The 14990-nt window shown below is 36.3% G+C and overlaps 1 protein-coding gene across 3 annotated transcripts in view; it reads left to right on the forward strand.

Moving 5' to 3' along the window:
- The first annotated feature begins 4996 nt into the window (after positions 1-4996).
- Positions 4997-14990, forward strand: part of TEX10 (testis expressed 10) — a 59911-nt gene continuing 49917 nt past the window's right edge. The window contains exons 1-4 of one of the 3 annotated variants that reach the window (XM_062569733.1): positions 5288-5579; positions 8568-8756; positions 9534-9773; positions 9864-10240. In XM_062569733.1, coding sequence (XP_062425717.1) covers positions 8577-8756; positions 9534-9773; positions 9864-10240 — 797 coding nt within the window. In that variant the 5' untranslated portion in view covers positions 5288-5579; positions 8568-8576. Of the gene's footprint in view, positions 5032-5287; positions 5580-8567; positions 8757-9533; positions 10241-14990 lie in introns of those variants that run through there. The other 2 variants (XM_062569732.1, XM_062569731.1) reach the window with 2 other exon arrangements.

The raw sequence follows: 14990 nt of genomic DNA on the forward strand, positions 1-14990 counted from the left end.
TGCTTCAGTATAAATGTACATTTTAAAATGTATTTTATCATCAAACCAAATATTTTCTCTTTTTTTTTCCTTTAACAAAGGAATTGATATTCCAAGTGTTTTAAGGATCCTGACTGAAAGTGGGACTCTGAGGAGACCAAGCAATGGCAGTACACAGTGATATGGTAGAGTCAGTAGAGTTAGTGTTATAATGTCTACTTTTTGTCAGCTTGAGATTGTTGTTTTACTTACTATAAACTCAGATACAGCTGATTTTGCTATGTCCAAATTTTGTACAGTATTGTTTTAATTAAAATATAAATTTGATTTTGAGATTCTTGTTATTTATTTCTCCATATAGCTGAAATTTCTGTGTTTGTTGAAAGGCTGTAAAGGTTTTGTTCCTTTCTTCTCTGTTAAAATGTTGTATCACTTTTAAATAACTTATTTTTCTAAATATCTTCAAATATCATATACCAGCAGTCTGATTTTTTTTCCTTATTGTTGGTTCTTTCACAAAGACTTAACAATAGAATGAACTACTGAAGTCAGCCATGTGATTTCATCCTACAGTAAATACTAGGAAACTATTCCCTGTGGCTGCTGGTCCTGGTTCAAAGACCATTGGAATCAAACAAAAATCCCATATGTGGACTATGAATTTGTCTCCACATATATTTTGAAATAAAGATCAAAAAAAAAAATAAAAAAATAAAAAGGAGAAGTTAGTACTGTCAGTCTAGTTCCAAGTTGAGAAGTGCCTGGATTATATGCAAATTAGGGAACTTAACTGGAAGCTTCAGCAGACTCAACAGAGGTTGACTGTGCTTTCAAATTCAGACATGTGTCCCAAGAGATCTAACCAGACTATGGTTGAGATCCACTGATGTGATAGCAAAGGAGTCTTTCTTTTTTCTTCCCTTATCCTATCACAATGAGGATGAAATGAAAACTGGCTTATACTGTCCTTCATTTCAGATCCTTTAATGTGAACTTTTTTCCAACTCAAGTAGTAGTGTTTTTGATTTGAATATAAAGTTCTATATATTAACCACTATTAAAATGTTTTGGCTAGTTATAAATTAGAATCTGTTTGGGGGAAAAGTTCTAAATTTATTTTTTTTTTTTGTATTCTACTTTTGTAATTAAAATTTGGTTCCCATTTGCAATGTACATTCAGTGGTTATAATTAAAAATTTTCAGCTTTGCAACTAGAAGCTGCCTATTATTACAGGAATGCTGGGACCAGATGATGAATGAACCTTTAAATGAGAACTTAAAATTTTTGGAGAACTGGATGGAATTGAGAATCCTCATCCTGATGGCTTTGAATCTTTGTATCATGGAATGCAAGATGCCATAATAATGATAAGGTAAAAAGAAAGCAGCAGCGAAATTTGTTCTGTGAATGGGTAATGAATAAAAAGAATTTGATGACAATTGGAGAAATTAAAACACAAAACATGTACTGGACTGCTTTAAATAAATTGTGAAGAGTTTCTAGAATATCTCTAAATATGTTCTTGTCAGAAGCAGAGTTGGAACCAGAGCTCTTACAGCTGATATTTACCCTAAATAGGGACAGTATTAATGCCTACTTAATGAAGATGTACTTGCTCAGTACAAAGTTCTTTTAGTAGGTATGCAAATCCAAATTCTGTTCCTCTAAAACATAAAATGAAAACTTTATTAACATTTTTGTTTTTAAAGTGCAGAACATTCTATTAACTAACATGATAAAATTAGAATGTTCAGTGGTTGTAAATGGCCACCTTGCAACAGCCTCTTGTTTTTCTTCCTATGAAATCCTTCCTAGTGGAAATAAAGTGGAAAATTAAGTAGAAATTACTGAGACTTAAATATTTCTTCTGTGAGTGCAGTAGGAGCATGCTGAAAGCAGAAAGGGTTCTGAGCCTACTGCACACAAATATAAAATATTTTGAATGGTAAACTGCAGGAATGCTGATTACTTCTCAAAGATAGCTGAGAAAACTGAACTGCACAAAAACTGCAAAGTGTATGCTTCTGTATTTTTTAAGACCATGTGTCTAATATAGGCTATTTAAGCTAGTTTTTCCTTAGTGCTTTTTTTCTGGTGCAAATATAGGCTGCAGGTGTAATTCTTTTGTTCGTTCTTGTTTCTGACTGTGTTTTGTGATGACTTGGTATTCGTAATCGAAAGCTGTATGTTTGTTCCAAACCAGTTTTTAAGGATAATGTTTTACTTGTGCCAGAATTACGAAGTAAGGAAAAACTGGGTTGCATCTTTACTAATGATATTTAAGGAATGTTACTGATTATATTTAATATTATATGTTATGATCTTACCTCACAATAACAGCAGACATCATGAGTAACTGGAGAATTTATAGAATTAAAACATTAGCAATAGCAAGAAAAATTAAATTAGAAGGGAATTAATTTTTCTTTTATCTTTACTTTAACTTGTTTAATACACATTTTACTTGGACCCCAAAAATTATCTTTTACTTAAAAAAAAAATCAAACTTCTGTTGGAAGGCAAAAAGTTGAGAGAGGAAGGATATTCACAGATGAACTGATAAGAAATGGAGTATTTTAAGTGTGCAACAGAAAACATACTATCTAGTGTAAATTTGTGACCTTTGTTCTAGACAGTTTAGGGAAACATCCTGCTTTCATTTTGCTTCCTCTTTCTTCTAGGATTGTGACATGACTTTCTGGCTTAAGATTTCATTATCCTCTTTTCAAGCAGCAAGCCCTATCCTGTGAATTTGATCTAGTTATCAGTGAACCAAACATAATGTGCCTAATGCTTTGAAACTGTATGTGAAATCTAAAGTGCTAATGCTAACTCTCCATTAAAATCTTTCTTATATTTTCTAAACGTTTTCTCACTGTGTAAACACAAATCTTGGGATTTGTTGTTATTAACTCATTCTTGTTGGAGGAAATGCTATTATGTAAGTTCATCATTGAAATACAATTAAAAATGTCCTCATGGTACTCCAATAGTATTCATCTATGTAATTGAAATTGTTCTTTTTAGTACTCTGTTAACATCTACCTTCTGTCACTGGAGATGCAGCAGACTCTAACTGATCAGTTTCAAATTACCTGCTGGATAGCCTAAAAATATTCAGTGTAAATTAACTGCAAAAACTAACAGATCCACTAGTAACCCAGTAGCTCTCCATTATTCAAAGAAGCCATTGTTTTTAGAGGAAGAAATTAGTAGAGAAGTTTGGAAGTCAAGAGTATGAGGTATAAAAGAGCTAAAGTAGTTGGGCTCAAAGAAAGCATGAAAATAATCCCAATAGTAATTATGAATAAGAAGCTTGAGCCAAGGCATCTCCAATTCCAGTAATAAAAAATGTTATAATGCCTGATGTGATGGAATGCTGACATCTGGTGAATTCTGGTGAATTTTAAGCAGTCATCCATGTTAGTTCAAACCAAAATAGTTTAGTGTAATTACACCAGTGATCTGATTGAATTATCCTCAAAATTGATGTATTACAAAGGAGATCCTGATGTTGGCCAGAGGGGAAGGTAGAGTGAGAAGGGCAGCATACTTTAATTATTTACAGAGTTAGTTCCTTGCAAAAGCAGCTTCTTCTGTCTTGAAGTTTTACCAGGCTTCAGAGCAGAAAATGTATCTCTGGATGTGTGATGAAGCTGATAGTAGCCAAAAAACAAACCTATTGAGGTACTCCTGGAGAATGTGAATCCCCTTTGAAGAGGAATCCTACAAAATATGTCTCATACTAAAAATATTAAATACTTCATCTTAGCAAGGATAACTGTCATGGCTCATCTGTTTGATAATAGAATACTTTATATATAGACACACTTTTTAATATATATATGTATGTATGTATATGTATATATAAAGGAATATAATTTGTGTTCATTTATTTGACAGATCACTACATTTGTAAATAATTTTTATCATAGAAGAATATGGATCTTAGGAGAGTAGAGTGAGGAAAATAAACCAAAGGAGTCTTCACTAGTACAGTGAAGACACCTTACTGCAAAAAGGGGAGAAATGCCTATAAGCCACGACCAAACTAGCAATGAAGACTGCAATACTTCTGAAAAACATTCTTTTCCTTCACAATCTTCTACTGTAATTAACACTGATAATTGAGAGATCACCAGCTTAACAACTCTGCACTAATTAAGCAATTTATAATCTCGACTGAAAGTGCAAAATGGAGCAGTACTATTTTCAGTCTACTCTTGTCAGGGAAAGTAGAATGGAGGAAATGCCTCAAAAGGAGATGTTCTGAAAAATAAAAATATATTTATAAGAATAAAAGGAGTGATTTTTTTCCTTTTACTCGAATAAGTTACTAAAGACAAAAAGCAGTGCTCAGCCTAAAGGGTATTTAGTGTAGTCCTCCAGTACTCGTAAAAATGGCTTTCATGTGTTTTTTTGTGTTGGTTCCCTGGAACTGCAATTAGGCAGTTAGCAACACCTCTGAATTTTACAGGATTGAGCATTCTATACCTGTGCAAGTGAAACTAAAAGTGGAACTCTAATAAAGGTATATTTCTGGCTAAATGCTCAGCTGTTAAAAAATGTTAATAAAAGCTAAACTTGCACTAGTGCCCACCAGTTCAAAAAGGCAGAGTGAGAACGGCTGGCACTCTAATACTGTGACACCTCTTAACGTGAGTAAAACCTGTGCTTTTTTTGTCTCTTACTTTCAAATGTTGAGTCTAGAGTTGCAGTTTCTGTTGGAAATTAGGTTAACGTTTACGTTTGCGGTTTTTTCCCTTTTCACCGAGAGCTCCGCCCTAGGGATGAGGAGCCCCGCCGCCTGCGGGTGCAGCCGCGCCACGGAAGGCGCCCAGCACAGCGGCGGCCGGCGGAAGCCGCCGCGCGGCGCGGCGCGGCGCGGCGCGGCGCTCCACCCCGCTAGGTGGCGCCGGCGCTTCAGACAGAAAGGAGCGGGAAGAAGGGCGCTCTTCCCCATGGGCAGCGCTCGTTGGTGCAGGCCTGTCACGTGGGGCGAGATTTCCGGGCTCGTTCCCGGGGGCGGAAGGGGTATCGCCGCGTGGTTGGTGAGTGGCCGTGGTCGGCGCGCGCGGGGCTGCGGCGGCGTCCTTCCCGCCGCGGGAGGAGACGCCAGCGGCCCTGCCCCTTCCCGCCGAGGCGCGCGGCTGGAGGCTCCTGGTCTCGCCCTGTCCTTCGCCGGCGGCCGCCTTTTGTGTGACCCACCCCCTTCGTGCACGCTCCTGCGCAGGGCGGCGGGAAGCGCGAGCACAGCTGCGGGTGCACCCGCGGGTCTCAGGAGGGCAGCGGGCCTCGGCCCCTGGGCGCTGGGCGTCGTCCGCCGCCCCCGCCCCGGGACGAGCTGCTGCCTTGCCTGGGCTGTTCCCGCTGTCCCCGGGTGCTGTGCTCCCGCGCGTCCCGTGGCATTCCCCCGCTGTTGCCACTGTCTCGCTTGCCGCTCGCGAAGAGCAAGCTCCTCGCCGGGCCCGAGAGCTCTGCCGTTTTGCGCAACGGAGTTGCTGCCGCTCTTCTTTCGGGACCTCACGCACGGAAGCACCGCGGGCCGGGTCTGTCGGAGCAGAAATCCAGGCGTTTCCCTGAGGATCGTGAGCACCAGGCAGGCACTAACAAGCTTTATTTAAACGTTTTATAGAATAACTAAAATTGAGCAGAGGAAAGCCTGTGCCCCAAAGGCAAGCCAGAAGATGTCCTGAAACGCTAATGAAGATTACTTAGCTGCCTAGATACACGGGAGTTGCTATCGGCTCGACTTTTAATAGAGTTTTGGCTTTGGAGTATGGTATTTGTTACATAATGCTTTGACTCGTGTAATTTTTGTTATTAGGCTTTATGATGAATGGGAATATGCTGTCCCCTGTCCATTGTGGGAGTCTGATAAAGTCATAAGTGAATGAGTTTTACTGGAAGAAAGTTTGCATATGAACAAATATTATCAGAGGAGAGGTCTTAGAGCTATTACATCTTCTTCTAATTTCTCAGGATTTTCGTGGTAGATTGAGCTTGAAACTATACTGGCAGTATCCCTGAGGATACTGAGTCAAAAATGTAAGCAAGTGAATTACAGATGAAACAGTTGCTCCTTTGGGCTTTTTTTTGTTCCTTAAGCCTGCTGCAAGGATGGTTGAATAGCACCTGAAACAGCTTCTGAAAAGTGCAGCGTACAACTTTATGTATTAAGGAAACCATTACTAATTTGAGATTATTTTAATATTTTGGATTATAGTACATGTTAGTGTAGAAACTGTTAAGTGCACTTAGCTTGACTGTAGGAGCAAGACCATTTGAAAAGATGGTTAAAGTCAAGAGGCATTTGTTAGACAAACTGATTCAAAAAAACTCCTTTAATTTCATAAATTATATACAGCTTTGTTTACTGCTTTGTTATGTAGACATGTTGGTGTTCTCGTGGCTCTGGTTTTGTAACCCTTTTTTTTAACTCAGATTTGGCATGGTATTTGTGAAATGGAAATGGATGGGTTAACATTTTCAATAACTTCCAAAGTATGCAGTGCAAGGTAGACTGTGGTTCTTTGCCTTAATAGGAGAAGGTATATTTTATATGTATTTTTTAAAATGGCTTTCTTCAGATAAGTGTGTGCATATGTGTGTGTAAATTGTAATGAAGTTAATGCCAATTGGAGGCCAAACTCTTTATCTTGTAGCTGAGATATTTTTAAATATCTCTGTAAAAGCAAGCTTTGTAAATAGAAATAATGATAAAAGCTTAGCTGTTTCTGTGTGTCTTGTAATCAAATGATGAAAATCTCATTACAGTTCATTTAGAAAAGATGGATAAGGTAAAAATCAAAAGTTCATTAAAATGTAGTAGTTATATTTAGACATTAAAGGACCTTTTTATTTAGGAACCAAAGCCCAATAATTTTTAAAGGTTTTTCAGTAAATAGGTTATTTACTTAAAGTGATCTTAAATAGAGCTGTTTTGAGCAAGCATGTTTCAAGCAGAAATTAAGTTGTAGTCAAATGTCTGTCAAGTCAGTTTAATTTCAAATAATTCAAAGAATGGAAGCTGACAAGTTGGATTTAAAGCATTACTTAAGAATGATTATCCTGATGATGTGTATATGAAATATTGTAATAGACCACAATCTTAAACTTGAAGTCTATGAGGGAAATCAGTTGTAGACTTATCTTCTAAAGTGAGTGATGTCATTATCCACCATAAGCAGATTCAGTGTTTGCATATTTTATTTAGAAGTTTCTGGGTTTAGTCAGCTATGTTATTTCTTTTTTTTTAGTTTGCCTTTTAAATTTTGGACCTTGTGTTTCCAACATTTACACATAGTTCACATGTGTGAAATGAGTTAGCTGGAGAGTAGTTCAGAAGAGAGATGCCCTTTCAGTGAAAAAATGAAAGGCTTATGAACCTGACAGGGTAAACCTCTGAAGCTGACTATATATACACTGTGTACAAAGATACCTAGACGTATTCTGCTTTCCAGCTGTGTAAATGACCTTTTATTGTTGGAAAGTTGTGAGATGTTGAACCAGAACATCATGCTGACTTTGTGCTTGCGTGTCCCCAACCCCATTCCACCCTGCTTTAAAATTCTACGTAGTTTCTACTACCACTTACACCAGTCATCAGATTGTGGATTCAACATTTTATTTAACAGAAATCTATGCACATGGTATTGGTACATGGTATTGAGTATTGTGACATCAGCTTCTAGAGTTTGTTATGATTGCATTTAGAAGTATGAGGATTAGAGGGAAACAAGCTAAAATAAAGGAACTTGTTTTCTATGATCTAGTAGAACTATGAGTACTTTTTCAGTACAGCTACATTAAACCTAATAGATGGTTCAGAAATTGAGTTGTGGATTTTTATTTTGGTAATTGTATGTCTATTCTAGTATATCTGCATGGCTTCAGCTAAGTACAGATATTTATGCTACCTTATTTCTTAGGTCTTACTAAATATGAGTTAGTTTTTCAGCCTTTTTTTTCAGCTTTGTCTATTTTAACCTCTCTTTTCCCCTTCTTTCTAATTATTATTCTAAATGCAATCTGGACTTTGAGAATATAGTACAGGGCTTTTTTCTGTTATTTTATTTTTTGAGTTTCTTATATATTGCTATTATCAGTGAAGGTCTGACTAGACTTATTATTTTACCTGTGCAGACTGTGTGTTATTATTGGCTGAGTTGGTAAACAATGTACAAGTGGAACAAAACAGTTCACTGAGCTCATTTGGTGCAACAAGGCTCAAGTATATAAAAAGCTGCTTGTAAGTATTGCCTTCAATTCTTCTATCAGAATAAGTTTAAAAAAAAATTACTAAGAAGGTAAAGTTTTTTTTTATTTTTGTTTTTTTTTTTCAATAAAGCAGTTTTCAGAGCAAAGGTGGACATAAAGGAACAGCAAAATGTTTTCTGGACACTAGAAGAGCAGCTATACTAGATTAAACTTTGTAGCCTAGCATCTTGTCTGAAAAATGGACAATAGTTTATGCACAGAAGAAAAGCATAAAAACAGTAGCCTGCAATAGAAGCATGCTGCTCTTGGTAGAGAAAGTATTGGTAGTGTATTTAATCTAATTAAGTTTCTGAATATCTTTTTGCAGAGAATCAGAATGACTAAAAAAAGGAAACACCAAGAAGACTTCCAGAAAGTGAAATTAAAAGTTGGGAAAAAGAAGCCTAAACTAGAAAATGCAACTGATACCACTTTCAAGACCAAGGCCATACAAATTCCTGAACAACTCAAAGACGATGGAATATTTCCTACACAAAATAGAAAACTTAACATAAAGGTATACCTTGTCGGTATTTTTCTGAAATGACAGATAATGACATTTTATTTACCTAGGTTTATTATGTTATATTTTGGGGAAAAATGATTTTAAAAAATTGTAAAAAAAAAAAAAAAAGAGTATTTGAATACAGCCCTTCTGTCCTTGACAGTAAGCTGACCCATGGATTTAATTATTTAAATTTCTTGACCAACGTAGAACCTAAGGCAAGGGTTATCAGCACTGGAAAAACTGAAGTTACACATTGTAGCATATATTTTTAACATTCTATTTTATCATGGATCATAACTTGAGAACAGGGTTTTAAAAAATAGGCCCCCTAAAATGATATGTTTTTCTAAGTTTTTACATGTAATTTACATATAATTGCTGCTCTCCTCTCTTTACCTTTTCCCTCTTGCAACTCTCTGCTTAAGTTGGAGAGTTGTTGAGACTGAGGTTTCATAGTTCTACTTCTGAAAAATGAGAGAGGACTTTTTCTCGTGCCTCTGTTAAGTTGGTAGGGTAGTATATACATTGAAGATTGAGGGGTTTCTGATTACCTGAAGGACAAGTCATGGTGTGTCACTGTTTCTATAACTTAATTTTGATGATTTGTTCATTATTATGCTTTGAATGAGTATTATATTTGTTCTGAACTTACTACACTGCTAAAGATCACACCGTTAGACTGTATTTTTGCGCATCTGAGAAAGTATGCTAGAAAATAGATGGAGCAGTTGGAACATTTAATGTAATAATGATATCAAATATATACATATGTTCCTTTTCTTACAGGATCTGCTGTCACAGATGCATCACTATAATGCTGGGGTTAAGCAGAATGCTCTTCTTGGGCTCAAAGATCTTCTATCTCAATATCCATTTGTAATTGATGCACACCTTTCAAGTATAATAAGTGAAGTGGCAGCTGTGTTTACAGACAAAGATTCTGGTGTTAGAAGAGCGGCTGTTTACCTGCTTCAATTCTTGGCTTCAAAAATAAGAGCTGAACAGATTACTCCATTTTTCCCTTTGGTAAGTGCCCACCTCTCCAGTGCCATGACTCATATCAGTGAGGGAATCCAGGAAGATTCATTGAAAGTCTTGGATGTTTTGTTGGAACAGTACCCAGCTCTTCTAACAGACCGCAGTAGTATGTTATTGAAGAATTTTGTAGAGCTTATTTCTCACCAGCAACTGTCAAAAAGAATGAAAAGCAGGGAGAAACTCTCCTGGATGCTGTCTGTTAACCCGAATCGCAGAGTAACTTCTCAGCAGTGGAGGCTGGCTGTACTTACCAGGCTCAAGAAGTTCCTCCAGGCAGTAGTAGATGGATCTAGTGAATTAGAAGATGAAGGGCTTCAAGAACAAAAGGATAGCCCTCATTTTGTGAGGAACCCAGTATGTATCAGCTGGAAGGTCCATGCAAATAGTCAGCAGCACATACAGCTGTATGAAAATGGTGGCTTACGACCAAAGATCAACTCATCATTTAGACTGAGGTGAGAAAGATTTATAGTGTCAACTGCATATTTATGATTAATATTAAACTGTGGTTTGCTATTGAAGACAGGTATTTCGTTTTTGTCCTGGGAGTCTTTGTTAGCTGTATTATAGAACATTTAGTGTAATGAGCTATTTTACAGCAATGGCTTGAAGATACAGAAATACTAAGCAGATAACTGCGCTATCTCATTATTAAGTAAAAGCTATATTTATGCAATTTGTAATAACTTTTTGGAAGGATAACTTTTTAGTAGTATTTGTATTTCAAATTAAATACTACAGATTATTACAGCGTATCAAATACACATAGGGAGCAAGAAGGCAAATTTCCCTATGCTAAAAGGAAGTGTGTTTTTAACACTGTGTTTACAGTTGGATGCAACGTTGAAACATCAGTTGACTGAGATTGTTGTGGCTGTTTTTTTTTGATGCCCAAATAATGAACTTGCCTGAAGCTTTGTGCTTTTACCTTCAGAATCAATTGTAATTTTAGAAACAATTGAATTTCTTTGTCTGACTATAGCTTGTTTGTAAAAAGGACAGTATGATGAGAGGCATCTTACTGGATTGGAATTCTGCTGAATTTCCAATTCTAGATATTTTTAATCAGTTCACAAATTTTTACCTTCACTATGGATAAAAGATCTCTTTTGAGAAATGTTGATGAATATGGAAAAAAAGCATTGTTACAAAAACTGTGGAATAAGCTTGTGTGCTTAATCTTTTTAAGTAATTAAATAGATCTGAGTTGAACTTTTGAGGGAAATAACTAACCATCTTTGTTTCTCTTTCTCTCTTGATTCACTCATCCTTCAAACTGGAGGGTGGAGGGGAAACACTTCCTTGTTATAACACCCTTTGAACGTTGGCATCCCCATACATATGCATTACTACAGATATCACTCATGTAGTAATAGTAGAAGTGAACTACTTGAAAAGCAAAAATGCTCTTTAGCCTTTCACAGGGCTTTTAATCCAAGGATTTCAATTAGTTTGAGAGAGACCACAGTGTTTGTTTTATTGCTGGAGGAGACTGAATAACGGATATAAAGCAGTTTTACCAAATTCAACTAACAGACGATTAGGGACCACTGTGTATGAGAGGACTTTAGTATTGTGCATTGAATGATAAACAGTGTGTGATATGCCATTCCCTGTTGGAGATGAAGATGCCTTCTATCAGAGGTCTGGGAAAGATTGAAGTTTACATCTGGTGTTACCTGAATGGTAACACCTTTTTCTGAGGAGCAGTAGATTTCAGTGAAATAGCCAGTGATTTGCCTGTGGTTATAAAAAGGCTTTTGCAAGCATGAGGAGGAGCCGGAAGAGTAGAAGGAAACATTGCGAGAAGCCAAGGCAAGATTCACAAAGAAAACTGATGCCAGCAGAAGAGAAGAATGGAAAGAGAAGGGACATTCATGCAAGGTACTAGAATGTTCTCATTTTATTGTTTGATTATATTCATTTTGTACAAGGAGGCAGTACAGCTTGTTTTACTGGATATTTACTGCATTTTAAGAGTGGAAGTTAGTGTGGTGGTTTCTGTATCTACACAAAAAATAAGGAAAAGATATCTACAGCATGAAGCCCTTCACTCTGAAATCCTGTCTAGTAAGCTAAAGATGTTTAATTCTTTGTATTCCAATCCCAGCTCTGGCCTTTATAGTTGTTCCTGGGCCTCTGCTGTGGCTGTTGCTTCAAGGACAAAAATGTCTTCTAATGAGAGGCGCAGAAAATCTGTAACATTCTTTGGAGGTCTTCTAAGAGCATCACAGACTTTTTGGAGATCCTCAAAATCTCAACTGTGTGTGTGTGTGTGTGTGTGTGTGTGTATATGCTTAAAAAAGTTATACAGTTAGGACTTGACTAATTGTAGGTAATGTGAGTGGACCAAAATGTAAGTGAATAATTTCAGTGTGTATGTATTGATAGTAAAAGGGCTCATTGCTAATACTGCAAGTAAGTTTCAACTTCGTCTTTTAAAAAATAGGATTGCAAACAGATACACTTACACTATTTTTAATCTTGCAAGTTCTTCAGGTAAGGGTTGCACCTTGTATGTAACTTCAGTGATTACAGAAAGGGATTTTCAGAATCCATGCAGTTTTGTTCTGAGCTTAGAACAGTGGTTGGGTCAAAGATACAAATTTTAAGACTTTTTTTTTCTTCTAATGTGTGCTAGGTCTTTCTACTGTATGTCAATTAAAGATTACAGTGAATTAGGAAATTACTGGAATATTCCTGCTGCCTTATGTGCTGATATCTGACATGCTGCTTTTTGCATCAAATTTTCTTCAGATGTGGAAAAAGGAAAGCCTTCACAACTCGAATACCGTGATACTGAGGTGTGTGATCTTTTCTGAACTGGGAGTGGAGCTGAAGAGAAATATTACAGCATCCATTGCTACCAAGAAAAGAACAAAATGAACCTGCAGAGAAGACTGGAGAAGAGTGAGAGAAAGTGGAAGACAAAGCATAATGATATATGTAGTTTGACCTGTGCCTCGGATAGAAATGGAAAGTTCAGTTCATGTTGGATACTGAGTGTTTTTCTGCTGCAAGTGATGATATTCACAAAAAGAAGAGGAGGACAGTATCCTGATTTAGGCTCCAAAAGCCATAAGCACTTCCTAAATTCAAATGACTTCTATTTTAAGCAGTAGACAGCTGTTTCCTGATATTCTGTTTCTTCTACACTTCCTTGACTTTCCTGTGCTGAACTTATGTTGTCTTCTTGCTTGTTGAGTTGCCTATATATGTTACACAAGGGTTTTTTTTTTTTTTTTGTTTGCTCCCATTTTATAAGACTATCAGCACTTCAAGAAAAATGTCAGCTTAAGGGGCTATGTACACAGTTAAATGGAGCTCTTACAGCTCCCATCAATACCGCATCCCAATGTGAAGATAATATGCCTTGTTGTGTTTCAGGGCATTCATTATAATTTTGTAGGAATTTTCAGGTGTTTGCCAACTTCTCAAGTTTTGTCTACCATTCACTGTTTAATGGGGTGATTTTTTCATACTCCAGAAGTAGGTTGCTCTAATTCCAGAGCACTGCTATAATGTTAGGTGGTATTTTCAGATAAATGATTTTAAAAAATACTACTTCAGAACTGTTTTAGCTAATACTGACATTTCAGAATCTCAGTTTAGTATGTAATCTTGTCATGGTGTTTACATCTACAGGACAGTAACTTCTTCAGTGAAATTCTTGGTCTTGGTATCAATTTGCTTGTCCTGTGGCTTGTTAGGATTCAGTATGATTTTAACTGAAAGATGTGTCTGTCTACCTTGTCAGTAGATCACAGAGTTAAATGTCTAATCTAGAGTTGTGTATCCTAAAGTCTCTTTATAATCTTTGAAAGAAAGTGGTATCTTCAGTGGATAGTTCATCTGAAGTCTTAGGCTGTGATCGGTTGTCCCTTGGAGTGCCTGTTCGTCTGTAGTGTATATAAAAGGGACATAAAGCAATCATGTCAGCTGTTTGATTGATATCCACAGACAGCAGATGAGTCCATTCTTAAATGTCTCAATATTATGAGTTCATTGTCATTAGTCAAGATGATCACTTAAGATACATAAAAGTATCTTAAAATAAGCCAAATAAACTTAATTTCATACATCCTTTGCGGCTGTTAATCAGTGCTGAATTTTAAAAAATTAAGATGTCTACGGGGTGACCTGATGTGACTGTACTGTTTCTGCTTGTCCTTTTTGTTCTGTGCTGGAGATCTAAAATTCTCTTTCAGATCTTGCCTTTGTTGCCAACTTTTTTTGTACATATCCTTTCCCTGCTTCTTTTAAGGTCTGTGTTTATTAAAATTTGGGTTTCATTTTGAATAAGTATTTCTTATAAGGTATCAGTTTCAACTAGATAGAAAATTTTATTCTGATACAGGTAAATTGCAGCAACAAGGGAAATGTAACTTTATAGAATAGTATAACTAATGGGATAATTTGTGACATGACAGGATGATCAAGAAAAACTGCTTGACCTCTCTAATCCAGTATGAAATAATTTTTATAAACAACTTTTCTACATGTATAAAAAAAACAAACTGTTTTTTGGAACTCATGTTTGGTGTATATGTAAGGAGAAACCGCTTTCTAGAGATCATCACTGGAACAGGAATGAGTTTTACAGGAGATCTGGCATATTAATTTTTTTTTGTGTATCCTAGGAATTTAGTTTTATAATGATAATTCTTTACTGTGAGTTAGGAAAAGTTGAAGTTATTGTTTATTTTAGGCCAATATTTCTCTCAAAAACTGAACATACTTTGAAATTGCTATTTTGTTGTCTGGGAGCCCTTTTGAAAGCTTATTTTACTTTTAAAATAGCAGGAGTTCTTCAGGAATTACTTTCTTTACGGCAGCATCTTAAAACATACATGTGAAATCTGGGTTTGCTGTGAGTTTATGCATGTGCTGTTACTGAATTTCTCAACAATTGCTTGAATTTATCCAGGGGCAGACTTTTTTTCATTTGTCTGCTTTTGGGACAGAAGTGAAAAGAATTCTGAGGAAAAAAGATCTTGAATATTCGTGTTTTCTGGAAGATACATATTCTTAGTTTTAGGTATAACTTAATTTTTTGATAATTTTAAACTTTACAATCAGACCATTTAAATGGTTTTCTAACAGTTTCCTCTCAAGAGTATTCAAATTAACCATCAAAATAAGAACTGAAGTTACATTTTTGCAGAATGTTTTTTTATTATATTTATAGCTGGAGATCGTTATTGA

This window comes from Rhea pennata, chromosome 2 (assembly GCF_028389875.1).
Source record: "Rhea pennata isolate bPtePen1 chromosome 2, bPtePen1.pri, whole genome shotgun sequence".
Classification (NCBI taxonomy): domain Eukaryota; kingdom Metazoa; phylum Chordata; class Aves; order Rheiformes; family Rheidae; genus Rhea; species Rhea pennata.